This window comes from Lissotriton vulgaris, chromosome 5, assembly GCF_964263255.1.
Source record: "Lissotriton vulgaris chromosome 5, aLisVul1.2, whole genome shotgun sequence".
In the NCBI taxonomy this organism is placed as follows: Eukaryota; Metazoa; Chordata; class Amphibia; order Caudata; family Salamandridae; genus Lissotriton; species Lissotriton vulgaris.
In genome coordinates, this window is record NC_141693.1 from 1,855,659,464 (window position 1) to 1,855,682,166 (window position 22,703).

General features: G+C 43.5%; 1 protein-coding gene across 1 annotated transcript in view; it reads right to left on the reverse strand.

Annotated features, from left to right (window-relative positions):
• Window positions 1–2,580: 2,580 nt before the first annotated feature.
• Window positions 2,581–22,703, reverse strand: part of LOC147717530 (uncharacterized) — a 130,498-nt gene continuing 110,375 nt past the window's right edge. Inside the window, exon 3 of the mRNA XM_086919861.1 lies at window positions 2,581–3,668. Within this exon, the coding sequence (XP_086775987.1) occupies window positions 2,581–3,668 (1,088 nt within the window). The remainder of the gene's footprint in view (window positions 3,669–22,703) is intronic.

Sequence of the window (22,703 nt, forward strand, 5' to 3'; positions counted from 1 at the left end):
ACAATAAACCATCTTCCTTAACTCCCGCCTACTCACCACCACCTGAGACAGAGAAAAGGAGTCGCAAAATGTATCGAACTGGTTCATGGCAAGCGCTGACGAAGTCGCACCAATGAAACCCATCAACCCAAAGAAAGAAACAGGACACCCTACTGGTTCACAGAAGAACTGAATACCTAGAAACATGACTGCAGACAGAAGGAAAGAAGATTGTGTGCCAGTAAGACCATCGAGGACCCAAATCGCTTCAAAAACGCCCTCAACCAATACCACCACCTCCGGAAGAACACACAGAAGATTTCCCTAGGCACCAGCATCAAGGACAGCTCCAACAACAGCACAGAACTTTTAAACATTGTCAAGGAATTCATCTACCCCTCAGCAACCAAAATAAAACAACATAACACCCTCACAAGCTCTCTGCAACCGCCTCGCAAACTTTTTTCACAAAAAATCATTACCATCTACCAAGTCATCACACCCAACCCCGCCAAAGACCAGCATCACCAGCATCATGCCGACTGATGTACAACCACACCAGTTCACCTTGTGCAACATCCTCTCTGAGAATGAACCGCCATCCATCATGAGATCCATTCCGAGCAGACTCCTGCCTACACCATATATTCAAATTCGACAATCAACCCATCAGCAAAGAACTCACCAAGGTCCTCAACTCCTCAGTCACCAAGGCCCACTTCTCCCAGAAATGGAAACATGTTGACGGGAATCTGCTGCTTAAGAACCCATCCACAGATCTAGGGGAACCTAAGAACTACCAACCTATCAGCCTGATTCATGAAGCAAAATTGCGCTCGCAATAGCTGCAAAAATGCTATTGCGAGCGCAATTTTCTAAATCGGTATTCACCACGAAAATTGCGAAATCGCAAACACAGAATAGCGAAATCACTAAAAGATTCGCAGAATGCCGGCAGTAGACCATTAGCAAATCGGAATTTGCGATTCTACGAATAAAATAGCGATTTCGCAATACAATCGCAATCGGTAATCATGAAAAATCGCAAATAGCGAAAAAAAACAAAATCGCTGTTTGCGAGGCGCAATTTAAGGACAACCCAAAGCAGGTGGTAACCATCAAAGCCATTGTAAAAATTTTTTTGAAAATACGTTGCCCAATCAGTTACAGGTGCAGGCCTGACTAAACACACTTAAGGAGATGCAGCATCAGCATAAGGAGTGTCAGAATGCCAGGACTCTACATGGTGGTCAGGCGGCGAAGGCTACAGCGAGCAGCACGGAGGAGACGCAGAATCCAGGACAGGATATTCCGCCAGCGGGTCACCTTGCTGGGCCAAACCAGAGAGCAAATAGACGCAAAGTACCGCCTGAATGGGGCAATGATCATCAAGCTAATTCAGGACCTTGACCCCCTGATGCAGCACCCAACAAGGCGGACCAATGCCGTGCCCACACATGTCCAGGTATTGTGTAGCCTGCACCTCCTGGCCTCCGGGAGCTTCCAGGGGATAGTTGCAGCTGCTGGGGGGATATCCCAGCCCACCATGTCCCGCTGCCTAGGGAGTTTCCTTGACGCAATGCTGACCCAGCTACACCACCACATCAAATTTCCCACCAGCCAACAGGATTTGGATGAGACCAAGCATCAATTCTACAATGTTGCGCATTTCCCACATATGATAGGATGCATTGACTGTACCCACATCCACATCTGCCCACCAGCTGCAATGGAGTACATGTACCGCAATCGCAAGTCCTACCACTCCCTCAACATCCAGATGGTCTGCAATGCTAAGACATACATCACGGACATAGTGGCACAGTACCCGGGGAGTACACATGACTCCTTCATATTCCGGCACTGCGGCCTCCACACACGACTGGCCAGGGGAGACTTTGGTGAAGGACACCTACTTGGTAAGTACACTTTGCCCACAATGTTACACTGCGATGAAGTAGCTGCGCTGCACAGGCACTCACCCTCTTCTCCTCTCATTCAGGTGACAGTGGCTACGCCCTCCGTGAATACCTCCTCACCCCATACCTCAACCCTGCTACACCACAGCAACGGCGTTACAATGTAGCACACATACGCACAAGGAATTGCATTGAGAGGACATTTGGGCTACTGAAGAGCAGATTCCGCATACTGCACAAGACTGGTGGGGCCACGTACTACAGTCCTGATGTGTGCTGCCGCATTGTGGCTGTGTGTGCAATACTACAGAACATTGCTACCAAGCGCCGGATACCTGTAGAGATCTCTGGCAGTGAGTCGGAAGGGGACGACCGGCCACCTGCACATGGGCGTCATGCACGCGGGGAGAACCCAGCAGACGGACACAGACGCCGCAACCACATCACAATGAACAAATTCTAGTGCACCCACTCCCCTCACCCAACAAATCACAATTGCATGCCAATGGAAATAATGACAGGAGGCCGATGTATGATGCTAGAAAAAATATTATTGTTGAAGGCACAATAATAATGTTATGTTTCTATTCTTTAAATGCAAGCAGTATTGCGCCATACTGCTCCAAAAAAAACAAAGGACATGCTTGTATCATCAGCATGTCCCAGCCAATGTACATGAAACTCAAGTGCGCCTCCGGCGCGCAGCACCCAATCGCCTCTCTGGCTCTTCCTCTGGGACGGCACGGGACCCTGCAGTGGGCCTGGTGCTGCGGCGTAACATGCCAACCTGTGAGGCAGACATGCTGCTGACACTGGAGGTGCCCTCACTGGTGTCGTCCCCCCCGACATTGCCTGGCCCAGTAGGATGGAGTGCCAGTACGGCAGTGGTGACCTGCTCCAAAACTCGTGCCACATCCTCGCAGCATTGGACCATCTGCTGCTGCTGCGCCAGGGACTGTCGTGAGAGCTGGGAGGGGGCATTCCCAATTATATAGTTTGAGCGGGTGTAGGCTGACAGCCGCGTAAGTAGCTGCCGGTGGCGGCGGCGGGCGGTGTTGCGCTGCGATATGAGCGCAGCAGTGTTGGCCTCCATGGCTGTCGTCATGCGATCTATCCTGTCAGCCACATTTGCCACATTGCGGCCAATGTTGTGGAGCTGCAGTTGGATCGCCCCTTGCCGTCGTGCCTGCAGTTGGTGGATGCATAGCATCCGGCGCTCTATGCTCAGGCCTGGCACGCGCACAGCCATCCCCCTCCTGCTGCTGCGTGCTGTGTTCTGCTGGCAAGCCCTGCCTTGCCTGCTGTGCTGGCTGGCCACAGTGGGTGTGCGCACTGTCACCGCAGTAGCTGCACCAGATGTAGAGGGTCCAGCTGGTGGCGGAGTAGTGGTTGTCATAGATGCAGCGCCTGATGGTGCTGGCGCAGATGGTGTTGCCCTGGCTGCGGGGATAGGTGCAGCGCCTGATGGTGCTGGCGCAGATGGTGTTGCCCTGGCTGCGGGGATAGGTGCAGCGCCTGATGATGCTGGCGCAGATGGTGTTGCCCTGGCTGTGGGGATGGGTGCAGCGCATGCTGGCGCAGATGGTGTTGCCCTGGCTGCGGGGATGGGTGCAGCGCCTGATGGTGCTGGCGCAGATGGTGTTGCCCTGGCTGCGGGGATAGGTGCTGCGCCTGATGGTGCAGGATGTGTCGCTGTTGGCACCTCCTCTGCATCCTCTGGTGCCTCGTCAATGAGCAGCCTGTCGCTGTCGCTGCTGTTGTCAGCGCCACCTGTGAGGGGCAATGGACGTACATTAATTGCATGTATCTGTCACACGTGCAGTTGCTACATGCATGCTGGATGACATTCCCTGACTGCCTGTGGCATTGCGTACTTTGGGACATGTCTGGATGCATTGGGGTTCTTGTACATTGTGGGCAGACTACATGTCCCACAATGCTTTTGGGCATAACCTAATGTGCATGGATTGCATGACTTGGGATGATTATGGGAGGCTATAGGGTCATGGCCATTGTTAGGGGACAGGGTCGCAGTCGCATGCAACTTACCTTGGCTGTCTTGGGTGGGTCGGGATGAGTCCAGATTGATGACCGCTATGCACGCCTCTGGCTCAAGAGTGTCCTCCATGCGGTCCTCTAAGGGGATGTTGGGAGGGACTGTAGGATGTCCGCCTCCAGTAGCCAGGGTCTCGCCCAGCCTCTCTGCCACCCTCTCCTTGGCACGACCTCGGTGGTTGTACCACCTCTTCTTCAGCTCCTCCAGCGACCTGTGTGCCATGCCCCCAGAGTTGACTTTTGCGGCTATCCCAAGCCAGAGTCGGCGTTTCTCCTCCTCAGGCACCCTCCTGGAGTCCTTCCCAAAAAGTTTTGGGTGGTTATCAACCACTCCATCAATCAGGTGCTCCAACTCCTGCTCAGAGAATTTGAGCTTCCGCTTGCGCCCGGTGTCGCTGGGCCCTGACGGTGCTGCATCCTCTGCCATTGCTGCAGTCACAATAGAAAAGGATTTTCAAGTTTGGAGATGTCCTGGAAGGAGCTCAGTGAGATGCAGCCTCGAGATCAGCCTCACTGTTCTGAATGGGGGTGGGAACTGGCTGCTTCCTGGTTGTGATGTCATCACTGTGCTCGAAATGCGACTTCCCGTTTTTGCGATCTCGCGATTTTGCGAGATCGCATTCAGCGATCTCGCAATTAGCGATATCGCAATTAGCGATATCGCAATTCCTACACGGATGTTGACGGAAATAGCGATTTTTCTGCGATTTTAGAAAATCGCTCACGCTTTTTGCGGCCGCGTCCGAATCACTTTATTTTCTCGCTAGTTTTGATGAATGCCGGTCTGCGATTTCTAAATTGCGATTCGCAGTAAATCGCAATTTAAAAAGTCGCAGAATTCGGTTTTCATGAATCAGGCTGTATATCCCTGCTCTCTTTCCCAGCCACGGTCATTGAGAACGCCATCAACGTCCAGCTCACTAAACATCTGGAGACCCACAGCATTCTGGACCCCTCTGACTCAGGCTTCGGAGCTAGCCGCAGAACAGAGACAGCCCTAGTTGCAGCCACGGGCAACATCAGAACGTTGTTAGACCATGGATAAACAGCAGCCCTTATCCTTCTTGACCTCTCAGCAACCTTTGACACAGTATCCCACCCCACACTGTTAAACAGACTCCACCAGATCGGAATCCAAGGAGCAGACCTCAAGTGGTTTGCATCCTACCTAACAGAAAGAATGCAGAATGTCATCCTCCTGCCCTACTCCTCGCTCCGAAAAACATCACCTGTGGTGTACCTCAAGACTCATCACTCAGCCCAACCCTCTTCAACGTATACATGACACCCCTGGCAAACATCGTCAAGAGCCACAGACTCAACATCGTCTCCTATGCCAACAGCATCCAACTCATCCTTTTCTTGACTAACGACCCATCAACCACCAAGGACAAGTTCCAAAGATGCAAGAAAGACATGGCCGTCTGGATGAACAACTGTCTTAAACTCAACACTGGCAAGACAGAAGTACTCATCTTTGGGAAAGGAAAGGACACACTCTGGAACAATGCATGGTGGCTACCTGCTCTTGGCCCATCCCCCAAGCCCACTGGAAAAGTCCGCAACCTCAGCATTATCGTTGACAGCCAGCTATCCATGTAGAAGCAGGTCACCGCTGTCTCCTCTTCCTAATTCCTCACCCTCCGATTGCTCAGGAAAGTCTTTAGATGGCTCCCACCCAACACCAGATGAGCAGTCACCAAGCTCTCATCAACAGCAGACTACACTATGGCAACTCCCTCTATGTAGGAATAACCGGCCAACTCATTACAAAACTCCAGACTATCCAAAACGCAGCAGCCAGACTCATCCTCGACCTCTCCACATGGACTCACATCACTCCACACCTCAGGGAAGTCCACTGGCTACCAGTTGCGAAGAGATGCTTGTTCAAGCTGCTCACCCACACTTACAAGGCACTACACAACGAAGAACAGGCATACCCAAAAAATCAAATGAGCTTCCACCAACCTAACAGGATACGCCGCTGCAAATACCTCTCCCTAGCAGCCACACAATGCATCCATTGTAGGAACAGTGGATCTCGCTCCTTTTCCTACCTGGCAGCTAAGACCTGGGCCAACCTCCCCCTGCATCTAAGAGCATCATTATTGTTCCAGCATTTCAGGAAGGACCCCCCAGACGCACCAACTCTGAAAGCCTTTTTTTCCATCTCCACAGAAAAACTGCTGGACACGCTCAACCGAGTGAAGAGTGGCTCCCCAGACGACCCCGTCGACATGAACAAACTCAAATTAGTAGCCCCCACCATTTCCCTCCATCTCACGAGGTTGATAAATGCATCCCTCTCCAGTGGGTTAGTTCCTACCAGCTGGAAAAGTGCGACAGTTCGGGCTCTTATAAAGAAACCCCACCTTGACCCTCAGGATCTTTCAAATTTCCGACCTATCTCTCTCCTTCCGGGCATTAGCAAGGTGACACAGAGGATTGTAAATGAACAGCTCTCATCATTCTTAGAAACCAATAACCTCCTCCGCCACTCCCAGACAGGGTTTAGACCCGGACAGGGGACCGACACCACCCTCCTGGCCGTAACAGAGGAGACAAGATGCATTCTGGACACAGGGGGATCAGTGGCAGTGATCCTCCTAGACCTAAGCGCTGCCTTTGACACAGTGGATCACTCCATCCTGTTCCACCGCCTCCAAAAATCGGGCATCACGGACACCGCTCTAGCATGGCTAAAGTCATTTCTGGAACACAGGACCTTCTGAGTGGCCGATATCCACTGTCATTCTAAATCTCTTCCCCTGAACTGTGGAGTTCCTCAGGGCTCCTCCCTGTGCCCCACGCTTTTTAATGTCTACATGGCCCCTTTGGACGACATCGCCTCCCCATTTGGCATAAAGGTGGTCATGTATGCCGACGACACGCAACTAGTCGTCTCAATCAACCAGGCTGATCAATCTATGGAGAACCTAGTCTCTTGCCTGCACAGTATATCTATCTGGATGGGCAATTCTAGGCTCAAACTCAATGGAGAAAAATCAGAGATCATGCTCCTGGGTAATCCCAATAAACTCCCAAAAACTCTTACCTGGCCAGCCAGCATGGGCACTCCTCCCATACCGAAACAAGAAATAAAAAGCCTAGGCGTCTGGCTTGATCAAGATCTCAGCTTCAGAGCCCAGGCAAGAAAGACAGCAGGGACCTGCTTTGGACTCATGCGAGCAGCACGGAAGATCCTTCCACTGATCCCCCCCCCAGTCTAGGAAAATCCTGATTCAGGGTCTCATTTTATCAAGACTGGACTACGGAAATGCCCTATATTTAGGTGCACCCGCAGCTGTTATAAAGAAACTTCAGCTCGCCCAGAACGCCGCAGCAAGGCTACTGACGGGAACGAAATCTAGATGTTCAGCTAAGCCCTCCCTTAAGATGCTTCATTGGCTCCCCATCCAAGAACGCATCTCTTTCAAAGCCTTGTGCATCACCCATAAAATCTTACAAGGGAAAGGTCCTCCAATCCTGAGACCTTTCATTAAGCAACACAAATCAGCCCGGCATCTCAGGTCAGACGACCTGCTCCTAGCTAGAGTACCCAGAATAAGGAAAGCTCGTACTGGCGGCCGACGCTTCTCTTACAACGCTCCCAAGCTTTGGAACAGCCTCCCCCTCAACATCCGCAAAGAAAACAATCTCCTCTCATTCCGTAGAATGCTGAAAACCTGGTTGTTCCCTCAATAATCCTCCTCTAGGAGTAACTGTCTAAACTTAGTTAGTGCTGGGACGCCCGAGGGTAGCAATGCGCTTTAGAAATCCTGAATCAAATCAAATCAAATCAAATCACCTCAAGAACTCAATATTCAACCGATAGGAGAATGGGCAGAATGCTCCCCCAGTGCAGTGAGACCTTCACAGGTGATGCAGCCACCCTTTACAAATCGGAATTGATTGATTGACGCAGTGCCTGTTGAGGAGGTAAACCATCAAACACTTATACTGATGCATACAATATTTGTTCCAAAGCAGCACACAAAAGTCTCCTCCAGAAGTACAGTGCTGGATATGGCCCTCTCTGCGAGGTCAACCCCCAAAGATTTTGCCTTCAGCCCTCCCTTTTTTGTTGGCTTTCAGGGTTCTGTGCACATTACTGCTGCTAAGCAGTGCGTAAGTGCTTGTACTCTCTCCCTGAAACATGGTACAAATTGGCTTACAGCTAAATTGTACATTTAAATTACTTGTAAGTCTTTCATATATGGTACCACAAGTACCCAGGGCCTGTAAATTATTGCTAATAGTGGGCAGGAGCACTTATTTCAGCTACCACTCAAAATAGCCTTTCATAATATGGGTCATGCCTGCATTTCAGCCTGTAATGTAGTTTTAAACTGCCAATTTGATCTGGCAAAATAAACCTTTTGCCAGGCCTAAACATTTCTTCTTTAATATATATGAGCCACCCCTAAAGTAGGGTCTAAACAGACCTTAGGGCAGGGTGCATTGTATTTAAAATGTAGTAACTGTATTTTAAGTTTTACATGTACTGGTAGTGAACAACTACTTCTCCCATTGGATAACATTGGGTTACCCTACTACATGCATTAATTGATAACTTTTCTTTGAGAACAGGTAGAAATGCCATGTTTGGTCTCTAAAGAATTGTAATCTAAAATCCTCTTTTATTGTAAATTCGGATTTTAAGTCACAATTCTGAAAATTCCACTTTTTAGAAAGTTGTATATACGAACAACAATATCTCAACCGGTATTATGTTCAAGACTGGTAAATAAGAATGCACGTAACATTTTAGAAAGTTGACATTTTCTTGTCCTAACCATTTGGAGCCTGCAACCTGTGTCTTGGGTCACATGACTGTGATTCAAGTGACAGTTGGACTTTGTGTATTTCTCCCAGACAGTGAGAGAAAGTAGGACTAAATGATGACAGGATGGGCCATCCTGCCAGGATGGGAGAGGTGGAGCTGTGTCCTGCACCACTTATATTTTAAAAAAACAGCTTCAGCGCACTCGCAAAGAACTTCACGCCAATCTTTTGTCAACTCAGACCCTTGGCGCCTAAGCAGAGAGGAAGAACATTCCTGAACTATCTGTGATGGGGGAAACTGCCGAAGTTTCTTCTACTTCAAAGCTGGCACCATATATAAAAAATAAGACTGTCAGATAGTGGGAATAACCTTATCTCTGTATCCAGCCTGCACTTCATTGCAGCCCGCCTGAACTTGTGACTTTGTACCAGTCTAGCTCAACCAGACACCCACAATTAGCTCTTTCTGCTTCCTGGTGCTATTTCTACATATTTCTATTTCTGCTGATTCGATTTTTGTTGTTTTGGTCTCATTTTATTCATTAAATTGTATTCTGTTTTTCTAAATTGGTGTGGGATTTTTCTTGTGTTGTGTTTTTTTTACTTTATTACTACTGCAGTACGTTGTATCATTACTTGACACTTTACCTTTGAGTGAAGCCTGACTGCGTTTGTGTCAAGCTACCAGAGGGTTAAAAACGGGTTAATTTAGTGACTTTTGTGGCTCACCCTGACTAGGAGTATGGTTGTTGCTTGAGAAGAGTTTTCATACCACTCAATCAAAAATAATTCTTAGATACACAAATCGAATTCCCCCCCAGAGACAATGGAAATTAACGTCTCTGGATAAAATAAGCAGCTTTTTGAAAATTACATTAAAATGAGGCCCTCGGTGTTTAGATATATACATAGCAACTGAGTTTTCCTGGGCCTCTCCTTGTTATTTGCTGCTGTGTGCTGGCAGCACCGACTGGCATCTATCTGTCTTATCCCACCTAATGGAAGCTCTAGCCTTGGCCTGAATGCTCTTTGGTCACATAAATACTACAGAAGCAGGTTACTATCCATCTCTAAAACAAGAGGGCCTGATTCAGAAAGGTAAACGTACACTTTTGTGTAAGTTTACGATTGTTTGCTATTCACAGAGGGATTTAGGAGTAGTATCTTTACTAGTGTGGAGTCTCTGCACATAAAAATATAGTTTTTTTAATGTGCCGAGATTCCACAGTTACAAGGATACTACTCGTAAATTCTTTTGTAAATAGCAAATTTACACAAAAATGTAAGATTACCTTTGGGAATTAGGCTCAAGATGTCCTGGTAGGTGCTCACTGCTCACACAGTTAGGACCAATTTATCCAATCTGTGCTTGTGCCATGTCATTGTACACTATTGGTGAAGTTGCTTTTTCCCTGGAGCCCGGGGTATTCAGAGGTGCTTGACCAGTTTATGTGATGGGTAATTATTGAGGTACTAATGCACTCTGCCTTAATAATCTAATCCCGCTCTTTGGACGCATAACTGTCCTAGAGGGTTGTGAGTTGTGAACTCAATGCTTACTCCAGGACGTGGTTGAAAAGTAAGAACCCTGAAACAGTTTGAAGCAAGTCATTGCAGTGAATAAGAACTATGTATGGAAAAGGCAATAGGTGTTTGTGTACATGTAGGAAATCCAAGACAGTCAAATTGATAGGTACAAAGAAGAGTGTGCAAGCTCCTACTGGGGTCCTGATACCAAGCCAAACACGTTATAGTGCTTATGGCATATTGCTCTCAACTAAAAAAACATGGGGTGTTATGATGAATGTTAATTTATTTAAAATGTGTTGGGCATTCTACATACACATTGTGAGCTTTTTGCTTTGCACAATTGGTTGTTTTCAGCTGCTAGTTAGTGGAGTGGAGCTAACAACAATATGCGTCTGTTAGGAAAATAGATGCTAAACCATAAAAAATCCCTGTTTTTTGCTTTCAGACCTCTGGTAGTTGGTCCTCTGTGGTGAGCCTCCCGACCTGACAGCTTTCTTCAACTTGGATTAAGAACTTCAACCTGTAGTGCATTTCTTTTAAAATATAAGGCTAGATACCTGAGCTGAGAAAAGCTAGGATGAGTGGATCTGGGTAGGCTCCAAGAGACACTCATAAAGAGTGTGTGTGCACTGTGGATGTTGTGCGTATAGGTTATGGTGACCATGGAGTATAACGCTAGTGCTGTATGCGGGGAGAAAATATTTGGATCCCCTGTGTGTATGATACACAAGAAAGAGGATGGCAAGTGCACGCAGAGTCTGGGATGTAGATTCTGGGAGTATTCCTGAGATCCTTTGAGGTGGACCACGCTTCTTTGAGGAAAGAGAGCAACAGATGCCCCTTTACATTATAGGGAGAGTCCCTGCCCTTTTCATGCTTCAGTCATTCACAAAAGGACCTTGATACAATCAGACACCATGGACATCATTTATTGGTCATCACCTCTGCGACCCCCTGGGTTGCCCCTTGCGACGCTTGCTACTCCCTCTGCGACCCATGGCCTCTTAGGTGGCAAAATCAGTGCCAGGAACACAGGGCCAACTCGTCCTTATGGAGGTTCAACATGGAGTACAGTTAGCTGGAATATGACCCTCCTTGGCAGCTGAGGTAAGTAAAAATATTTTTTAAATGTATGCTGTGTGGGGTCGTGGTTAAACATGCAGGGAAGATGGCGGCACTTTCTTGAGTTCCGCCATATAATTGGCGCGGAAGCTCGTTTTGAGACGTCTTTTGGATGATTTTTCAATACCCTTAGACACCGGACAGCAGCGGAACGACTCGTGAGTTTGGGAGGCAGCTTTTAAAATATCTGTAATGCCTCTTTAGGTGCTGTTTCTTGTGAGGCATTTCTGACTGCAACCAGGTTCGAAAATGGCGCCCCACATGGCAGTCCCTGTTTGACATTCAGAGGTTGGAGTTGCATATCTATACATATCAGACCCATTTTCCGAATGCTGAACATGAGGTACTGTGTGCCGTATTGGATATTCTGTAGCTTGCGGGGGATTTTTTGTTTATTCCGGCATCGAGTGGGTTGCCGTAGTCGAGCCTGCTGGTGACCAGGGTGTGAGTGGCGGTCTTTCTGTGTTCGAGGGGATCATTTGAAGGTCTTTCGTAGGAGGCGGAGGCGTGTGGAAGCAGGAGGATGAGACAGAGTTGATCTGGCAATCCATTTTGAGCTCTGATTCCAGGTAGTGTGTGTGGTCAATGGGGGGTGGGCGGGCTTCCGAGGGCGGGGGGGGGGGCACTAGGTGTTGTTCCAGGCATCTGCGTTTGGGCTCATGATGAGTACTTATATTTTGTTGGTGTTTAGTTGCAGGCAGCTGTTTTGGCGATGGCTTCCATGCCTTCTTGAAAGTTGTGTCTTTTGGTGTTGGGTTCGTTAGATAGGGAGAGGATGAGGTGGGTGTTGTCTGCGTATGACACAATGTTGAGTCCGTAGGTACTGACGATGGGGTGAGCGAAGCCATGTAGATGTTGAAGAGCGTAGGGATGAGGGAGGACCCCTGGGGGACTCCGCAGGTGGTAGGTGTAGGGTCCGAGAGGAAAGGGGGAGTCTGACCCGCTGCGTTCTGCCAGAGAGGATAGAGCGGATTCAGTCGAGGGCCTCGTCTTGGATCCCTGCGTCATAGAGTCTGCGTATTAGGGTGCGGTGAGAGACTGTGTCGAACGCAGCCTAGAGGTCGAGGAGGATGAGGGCTGGCATTTCTCCTTTATCCAGTAAGGTACGGATGTCGTCTGTTAAGGGAAGGAGGGCGGTTTCCGTATTGTGTTTTTTTCTGAAGCCGGATTGGGAGGTGTCGAGGATGTTGTGCTCTTCGATGAATGTGGCGAGTTGGCGGTTCATGGCTTTCTCGATTACTTTTGCTGGAAACGGGAGCAGGGAGATGGGTCTGTAGTTTTTGAGGTCAGTGGGGTCCGCCAAGGGTTTCTTCAGGAGGGGGTTGATCTCAGCGTGTTTCCAGTCGTCAGGGGATGAGGCGGTTGCCAGGGAGATGTTGATGGTGTGGCAGAGCATGGGTGCAATTGTGATGGCGGCTCAGTTGAAAATGTGATGGGGGCAGGAGTCCATGGGGGCCCCGGAGTGGATTGACTTCATCATCTTCAGTGTGCCTTTGGTGGGGAGGGCTGTCCAGTTGTCGATCGCTGGCTTCAGGGTGTTGGGGGTGGTTGGTGAGGGTTCAGTGTGTTGGTTGTCTTCGTCGAAGTTGTCGGTGATGCTCTAGATTTTGTGGTGGAAAAAGGTGCTGAGTTTGTCACAGAGGTCTTGTGAGGGAGGGATGTCGGTGGACTCGCTGGTGGGTTGGGTGAACTCCTTGATGATGTTAAAGAGTTCTTTGCTGTTGTGTGCATGAGTGGAGATTCTGTCTTTAATTGCTTTTTTCCTCGTTTTTCTGATGAGTTGGTGGTGGTTGTTGGTGGAGGCTCTGAAGTTGTTGTGGGCGTCCATGGATTTGGTGTTCTTCCAGGCCTTTTCGAGGCGGCGGCGGTAAGTGCGTCTGGACTTTTGAAGTTCAGTGGTGAACCATCTAGCTTTCTTGGCGTGGGTGTGAACAGGAAGATCGGAATTGAATAAGTAATTTGCATATTTTTGGATTACTGGAGTATTGTGAGAAGTCTGTTCCTTCAGTAATTGATTTCTTGCTTACTTGGATCCCAAACGCCCTGAATATTTCTTTCAATAGAGACTTTGAGATAGAGCGTGCTCACAGGGTCCCATCTTTTACACCAAGAACGATGTCTTCTCCAAGCCTCTGATTTTTAAACCTTTGCGCCATCAACATACTCATCAAATTCTGGCACAAATGAGTAAGATCAAGACAATACAATGGGAAGGTCACAGAATATCTATTTCACAAGATTTTGCCAGAGACACCGTAATCCATCTCAAAGGCTTCCTGAATTTACGCAAGAGATTCACTGATATGAATATTCCATTCTCTTTTTCTGGTCCCTCAAGATTTCGGATCACTTTCAAAGGTTGTCCACAGATCTTTTATGAACCTTCAGAACTTTCGACATTTTTGGATAATCAATTTGAATCTAAGATGGACTCAGATTCTCCTCCTGGTACTTCTCGCCCCTAATGATTTGTATTTATTGACCTTGTCTGTTTCTAATGTTTTTTCACTTATCGAATGCACACGCTAGTTCTATTTTTTGATCGCCCACAGTTTTTGTAGTTTTTGTTGGATTTTGAGCTCATGCTACAATTGGTAGTAAATACACTGATGTTTTTCTCATTCTAGATTAGTCACACCCTATTAATTGGCATTCGTTTTTATAGGTCTATGCAATCTTTTGTACTGTATTTAGTTATACTTGGTTTCCCAACCCTACAGTTTTGTTCTGTACAATGCTGGTCTACTTAATTGATATGCTTCTATTCAGGTATAATATTTCAACTGAATGACTAAGTATGTATTTACTTTTCTACTCATCTTTATTTCCTTTTTTCTAATTCCTTTGTTATAGATAGGTATTCGATCCTTGTTTCTATTCTCTTTCTTGACTTTGTATTCTACTTCTTACTCTACCTCTTTCTATATTCAGTGCTCTTTTCTAGGTGGTAATCTATATACATGGGATATATTGTTTCATGGTATCTCTTATCACCAATTATATGTCAGTTGTAAAATTGTTTTATATTATAGTTATGATGTTTCACTTGTATGATGACATCTTATGATAGTTATTCTATTTAAGTCTTATCTAATATTTGTTCTAATGGAATTATATTGTTCATTATATTTTTATTTCACAAATTTACAGTTGGTCATTTATGTTATATATTATGCATTCCATTTTAGACTTTATTTGAATGAACTCTATAGATGGATTTGTAATAAGTGTAGGTTCATAATTATGTTTTTTTCGATTTACTTATGGATACAGGACTAGGCAATTCTCTGTTTTGTATATAGCATTATTGGGATTTATATCCCTATAGAGTCTGTATGAATGTATGTCTGTATCTATTTTTTGACTTATCTTTATTTTCTCTCTCTCTAATCCCTTTGCGATAGGTAAGTATGTTATCCTCTTCTCTTTCCTCTACTCTTCCCTGTTCGACCTTTTAATCTACGTCTTATTCTACTTCTTTCTTTTTTCGGTGCTCTTTTTTGGTGTTAATTTATCTATATGCGATATACTATTTAATGATATTTTTTATCACCATTGGAATGATACATTATTTTGTTGTTTTATATTATTATATGTACCGACTTTGAATTTATTAGCTTATTTTCCGATTTTCCTTTTTTTAGTATGTCCAACCTGAAGTTATATGCTGTTATAGTCATGATGGTGTGTTTAAGAAATGATATTTTATGATAGACTTTCTATTTATATTTAATTCTTATCTAATACTTGCTCTAAATGTATAATATTGTTCATGATATTTGTATTCCACAATTTACAATTGAATATGTATTCTATATATTGTGTGTACCCTCTTTAGATCTTATTCATATGGACTTTATAGATGAGTTTGTTATATCTTTGACTGATATGTATCTGCTATTTACAGTCTTGTTCTTTTTGCTTATGAAATATTATCTTTTTTCGAAATGTTTAAAATGTTCAAAATGTTCAAGAATATTATACTTATTCAGTCTTACATTATTTATGTTACTAAAAGAGTTATAGGTATTATAGTAATACAACTAAAAATGCAATACTGGTGCCCTGCGGCTTGTTTATCTTTGAACTGTCTACACCATCATTGATAGTCTCTGCTGTTGCTCCTCCATGTTGTCCCCACATGCAATTTGTTTCTTATAGATATCCCCTGACGGGGTTGAACTTTGTTGTTGCTCTGTTTTTCCTTGGAGTACATCTGTTCTTTATCTTCTTCCTCCTATTCTTCATTCCTTTCCTGTTTCTCCACCTTAATTTTGGGACATCGGCTTCATTTTATTTTGGGATATATGCTTTATTTCCTTTGGTTTTTAATTATATTTTGACTGCTCTTGTACTATTTTATCAGAATCATTCACTCTTAATGTTCCGTGCATATCCATTACTGACTTAAATGTAGTTTCCCTTAATGTTAGGGGTTTGAATCATCCTGTTAAGAGGGCTAAGAATTTAGGCTATTGTAAGAGTTTATCTGGTGGTGTGGTCCTACTTCAAGATAGGTTTCAAAGAGGCTCTACTTATGAGGAAAGATTGGGTACTCAATAGTACTTGCTCCGAGGCTTCTGGGAAGAAGAATGGGATTTTTACCCTTATTTTGAAAAGTTCTGGTTTTCCTATAGTTACAGCTGAACATGATATCAGTGGCAGATGGTTGCTTACTCGTATATCAGAATCCGAATACCAATGCTACTCATATTACTCACATTACAGATAAAACCGGATCAAAGAAGTTTCCCACCCAAGAAATCCTTGGGGTTTTTCGAGTATTCTATGAAACTCTATATACACCTTGAAACCAGTGTACCAAGAGTACCTGCCAACAGTTTCTTAATTCAATCCCTATTAATACTATTTCGCATACTGACATGACTGAACTGGGAAAACCAATTGATACTGATGAGATTATTTAGGCTATTAAGACTACATGTTCGGGTAAAGCTCCCAGACCGGATGGGTTTCATATTGTCTTTTATAAGACATTTACTCTTTCAATAGTCAAATATCATAAGAAGATTTTTGATAATTATGTTCTTTCTGGCAAGGTTTCAGGCTCGGCTGCTGAGGTTACTATTGTAGTCATCCCAAAAGAAGGTAAGGATCATTCTGATCCTAAAATTGTTTGTCTATTAATATTATAATTTCGCTATTAAACATGGAAGCAAAAATCTTCGCCAGAATCTTAGCTAGACACCTAAAGGGTTATATATCAAACGTATCCATGATTCCCAAATGGGTTTCGTTAAGGGTAGGCTTGTCAGAGACAATATTTGGACTTTCTGTCACATTTTAGAAAAAGCCAAACACTCCTCATTGCCATCGGCGGCGATCACCCTTGACACCGAAACAGCTTTTGACAAAGTTTCTTGGCTTTTTTTATAAGCAGTATTAGAATCCCATAACCTCGGTGATTCCTTTATTAATATGGTTATGGCTCTCTATGCACAACCAAAAGCTAATATCAGGATTAATGGCACTACGTCTTCTTTTTTTAATTTTCACCAAGGCAGTAGACAAGGATGCCCATTCTCACCCCTGCTTTTTCTTCTTTCCATTGACCCACTTCTTTGTTTACTTAATATGAACCCGGGTATTAACGGTTTTCAATTTGGATTGCATACACTTAAAACGTCCGCTTACACCGATGATGTCCTTATTTTTTCATAGGATATTGTATCAGTGATTCCCTCTATCTCTAATATTATTAGTGATTTTTCAGTCGTCTCTGGGTATACTTTTAATAAAGAAAAAACCGAATTGCTTCCTCTAAACTCTCTGTGTTTTCCTTCTCACATGGGTGATTCAGATTTTAAATGGCAATCAACTCGTATTAAATATCTAGGGATTTGTTTCTGTAAAGATCTCTCAAATGCCATCACTTATAATGAATCCCACATCATATTTAAGGTTAAGGATCTTTTTGGTCTCCCAAATATATTTCCTGGTGGGGCCGAGTCAAACTCTAAAAATTATAATAACCCCGATCATCAATTTTTTTATCATCCAAGCTATCTCTAAAACTTTCCTCTGCTTTCTTTCATGTGATTGATTCAATCTCTTTGACATTCTTATGGAATGATAAGAGAGGTATAATTGCTTATAAATACCTTAGGAAGCCTTCTGTCATGGATGGTTGTAATCTTCAGGATTGGAATCTATACAAAATTTACTTTCTAGCGTTTCAGTGTGCACTTTGGTTCTTAACGGATTCTCAACATATACCTCCTTGGATTCATATTGAACAAGAGTTATGTACTCCTTTTTCCACTCCTTCCTTTCTCACAGCCTCCAGGCTTGCTTTAGCTCATTCTCAACGTATTATATCAGACACAGTTAGTGCAGTAAAATATATTGACAGGAAAGTATCTAAACCTATCCATAAATCAAGATAGTCATCTTTATGGTTTAATCCTACACTTCATACCGACATTGCTCCTAACACTGCTTCTTTGTGGGCTGCCAAATGTATCAGTCTGGTGAAGGACCTCTATGACACTAATCATGATCCTCTTCCTTCTTCTTTCCTAGTCAGGAAATATAATCTCAGCAATATGGAGTTGTATTCCTTTTTTTAACTAAAGGTTAAACTTTCTAAAATGCCCCTTTCTATAGATCCGGGGATTGTCTCACTTGTGTCCATGTGGACACATTCAAGTCATACTGCTTCTAAAATTTATAAATTCTTATAAATTCTTATCCGCTCCACTGCTTTAGCATCCTACAACTATTGAAGAATGAATTGTCTCACCATTTTGAAGACAACATTGTTAAACATATTTCACAAGATACCTGGCAATTGATCAGGAAATTATCCCTACATAATGAAATTGCTCCTTTATTAATCCAATCTTAATTCTTCACATTAAACCTTCTACATTGGACCCCTGCTCGTTTACATAAATTGAAGTTATGAGGTATTGATCTTTGTTGGAACTGTAATTTAGTACCAGCCACTCATCAACATATGTTTTTTGAATGTATGCTATTAAATTCTTTGTGGGGTCTGATACAGAAACATGTATCACTAATCTTTAATACATCTATAGTTCTCTCTTTACCTATGATTTTGCTAGGTCCATGGGCTACAGTTATTCCTTTACCTCTTGATAATATGGATTCGGAGCTCTTAGATTTACTTTTATCCATTGTTGTTAAAAGGATACTCACAGAAAGGAAACTTTTTCATCTCCTGTCTTATCATACCTGATGGGTATGGGTTTCATATCTTCGTGGAGTTCATACTTTTGTTGTAAAGAAGCATTTTTCACCTTCAATTTCTAGTAATGTTTGGCGGTCTCTGGATAACTATATGAAATTGTCTTCTCAGGGATTGATAGCTCAATATCCTTTTGATTCCATTTCTTAATTTATGTTCTTAGTGATGAAGCAGATGCCCCTTCGTTTTCTCTAGTACTCTTCTCTTTCTTTTTCCTTCTTTTACCCCTTCTTCTCTCGCTGATGTTTCTTATCTATTAAGCAATACAATTAACATAAGTCTTTGTTGCGATTAGTTGCAAAATATGTTGTTGCCTCATCTGTTCCATACCTCTGGGATTTTTATATTCAATATTTGATGAATTTATAAAATGTATTATTTGTCATGATATTTATTTGATCATTTTATCTTTTTTAATTATTAATTTGTCATTCCTTTTATCCCAGTTGAGTAGTTCTTGGTAATGAAATCCTTTCTTAAAAACTTTTTGTTACTATTAATCATATATTTGATTCTGATTTGCTGTATTGCTATTGTACTACAAATGCATTTCTTTTTACATAAGCAAAAAAGATATTTGAACAAAATGTGTGCATGCTTGCGAATGAGTGTGTGTTGATGTGAGAGACAGTGTGTTCATGTGAGTATGGGTAAGTGTGTGAGTTAAAGTAAATTTTAAATGGAATGTGATGTCACTTCCACTACCCCTGGCATTTTGGTGAATTTACATCCTTGTTAGACTCTGAGCTAATGCCTGGGTCATTGAATTAGTGACCCAAGGAGTGGTGCAGGCTACCCACAAGTGTTTTTTTAGTGTTGTGCGTTTATCTTTCCTTGCAGTGCTTGGGACCTATTGAGTTTCTGATTCTCAACGGTTTGTAAGCAGCAAGTTGCAACTGGAAAAACAGTGTTGGCTCCTCCGCTGAGGCGGAGGAGTGTCGCCCCATTGCCTTGAAGCAGGAAATGAAAGGAAAAAATAAAATAATACCTTAATGCTATTATCATTTTATTATGTCCTCCTGCTGCAGAGGATTTATGGGAGGGAGTGGGCCTGCAGAGCTAGAGAGGAATGGTAGAACCCAGAACCCTCCTAAGTGTGCAATGTCTGTTTAGTTGGCCCTTTCGGGCTGCCCAAAACAGTCATGCACAATTTCCCTATTCTCAATGGAGGCTGCATTACAGCCTTCATGAAGTACATGCCCACCCCTCCAGACCCTAGCTGAGTGCCGTATCACGGCACTCAGACTGCGTTGTGCTTGGTCAGGGGAGCCTATGTGCCGGGTGCTTCCTGTTCCTGGAGCCCAGAGGCAAGGTAAGTATTTATTTTATTTTTTATTACAACCCACGTGCAACCCCTCCGCCACCCACACCGGCCCAGCCACCTGTGAGCAGTGCCGGCCACCACTGCGTAAAAGTATGTATTGATATTGAAGTGTGCGTCTTGGGTGAAATGTTGAGTTCGTTAGAATTCTGATAAAAAGCATTTTAAAGTCAAAATGCAGGCTGTAGTTAACAGGATAATACTGTTTTGGAAAAGTCATGTGAGCTAACCTGTCAAAATCTGTAGGTTTAACTTCTTTTTGGTTCACTGTAAGGCTCTCTTTAGGTGGGAGTCGGTGATTCGGCGAGCGCAAGGTAAGTTTTTTTTTAATTTAAGTTCCCCTCATTGTCGTCTGTTGACTCCTCCTCCATCCCGGCCCCTCACCCCTCTTACCTGCACAAGCCACGCCTGGCAAAAATGTACTCGAGTCCATCCAGCACAACACACATGGCCATTTGAAGGTAGTGCAACAAACTCCCATAAAAAATAATGGAAGCATAGGCATAAAATAACACCCTTTATTCCCTATAAGTAATAATGAATTTTTTTAGAAATTTAAATTGTGTGTTTTTTAAAAGTTTATATCTATTTATTTTATTAAATAAATTCAAATTTGTTTTCTGTTTAAATGTTTTTAATCAATCTTTTAAATCTTTACCTGTTTAAACCTTTGATAGACATTTTTTATTAATTAAAATGTAATAAAACAAATATGTTTTAATAACTCTTGCTAAATAATAATATTGACTGTGGGAAATGTAAAAAATATTTTAAATAATAATTGTACAATATTTTATTATGTTTTCTTTATTTGATCATTTATTTAGTTTGATGAGTTAATGTGTTGTAGCATTTTATTTGTTTAGTTCTTTACCTCAGGGAGGTCTCTGTCCTAAATCCTGTTTTAGCAGTCCTCCAAACCCAGTTATGGCAGTGTGGAGAAATGCAAGTCAGCAGCTATCCGTAAATGTACACTTGGAAACTGTAGCAAAAATGTGGTAAAGTTACTACTAGGTGCACTGGTAAGTTTACATTTGAGTAAATCTACACTTGTAAATTTACTTTCAAAATAGACCCCCCAAGTGTTTAACATTTGTATGTGCTTGCTCACAACGAAATTATCTTACATGCCTTAACTTCACGCAACACCGACCGTCTTCAAATGTTTTTATTTTATTTCATGTGTTGCATATTTACTTACTGCACTTGTGTTAAACCTAAATGTGTCTTTCACTTAAACAGACTGAATAAATCATATTTTTGTAATTATATTTTTTTAAAACAAAAAAATAATAAAATAACTTCCGTTGGGTTGTGTCCTATACTAGTGAATGTGTGTTAGTCTGTCTGATATTTTTGGTATTTCATAAATGCCCGAGGCGTGTCTGCATCTCTTAAAAATCAGTAGAGATTCGGGTAATAGGAATGCGCAGAATGTACTCGGAAGTCTTCAGGCTTAATTACACAATTATGATGCACTGGTGGGAATTCTATAATTAAATTATTCAGCGGGGACTTCTGATCCTTCCTGGTCTGGCAGACAGGAAAAAAGAATTAACTGTGGTGACGTGATGATTCCTCGACTTCCACATATTAACACACAGCTGCATACCTCTGTGTGCGTAGGTTGGTGCCATGGGGAACGTGGTAGGCGAGATTTACTCCCTTACTGGCGGCAGCAGTGGATTACATTGGAGAAGAAGCAGTGCTTAATTTGAGACGGTGATTAAAGGTGGGTCCCATTTTTGTGGACCAGCATTTCATTCCGGAGTAACGTGCTTCAACACCCCATCAGGGGTAACAAGTGCTATATAAATACAATCCTTTTTTTTCCTCCTCTATCCTTCTGCTATCCTTCCGAAACCAAATAACTGACTAATCTATTTACCACTTAAAATGAACTTGCATGTTTCACTATACTAATTCAACACTAATCCTCTATGGGTCCCGGAGTAGCGTGCTACTTGCCGAAAAAAGTGCTTCAATGCCTCGTCAGGGGTAGTAAGCGCTATACAAATGCTATTACAATACAATACAGTGATTATAACAATATATATCTTTATATACTGGGAGTCATAAAAACTTCACCCACAGCAAGAGAGAGTAAGACACAAACATGGGAAAGAAGGAAAAAGAGACAGAAAAACACTGACAAAGCGAGAATGCAGGGAAGATAATAAACTGCGAGATTGAGATTAAGGGCCAGGGAGTGTCTCGTGGTGGATGAACAAGGTAACAGGTCGAATTAAAACTAAGCAGCCTTGGTTTTCGGCACCATGCAGTGCTTAATTTGTGCCAGTGGTTTCTGGTGCTCAGCACTGGCACTTAATTGCAAACAGTTTGTTTTATTTAGAGATGAGCACAACAGTTGTTTATTCATTCAAAATACATTAGAACATTGGAATGTTGGGAGCTCCATTGAAAACAATGGAGTGCTCTGGAGCATATAATGGCTGGTATAAACCTGGAGCTCCAACATTCCAATATTTCTTTATTCACCACCCTGGCTGTGAACAAAGGCTTCAGGGAACCTGAGGGGATTCCAATCCCCTCACGCTCCCAAAAGGCTTTGTTTTTTTTGTTAGAACATTCTGTCCTCTAGTGACAGAATTTTCTATTAGCCTTATAGCCCTTCGTAGATGGGCTATACCACTATTAAAGTCCCTCTCCCTTGTTAAAGGCCCTCACCTTCGGCTCGGGGCCTTTAACGCTGGAGAGGGCCTTTAATAGCCGGTATAGCCCTCTACGGCGGGCTATT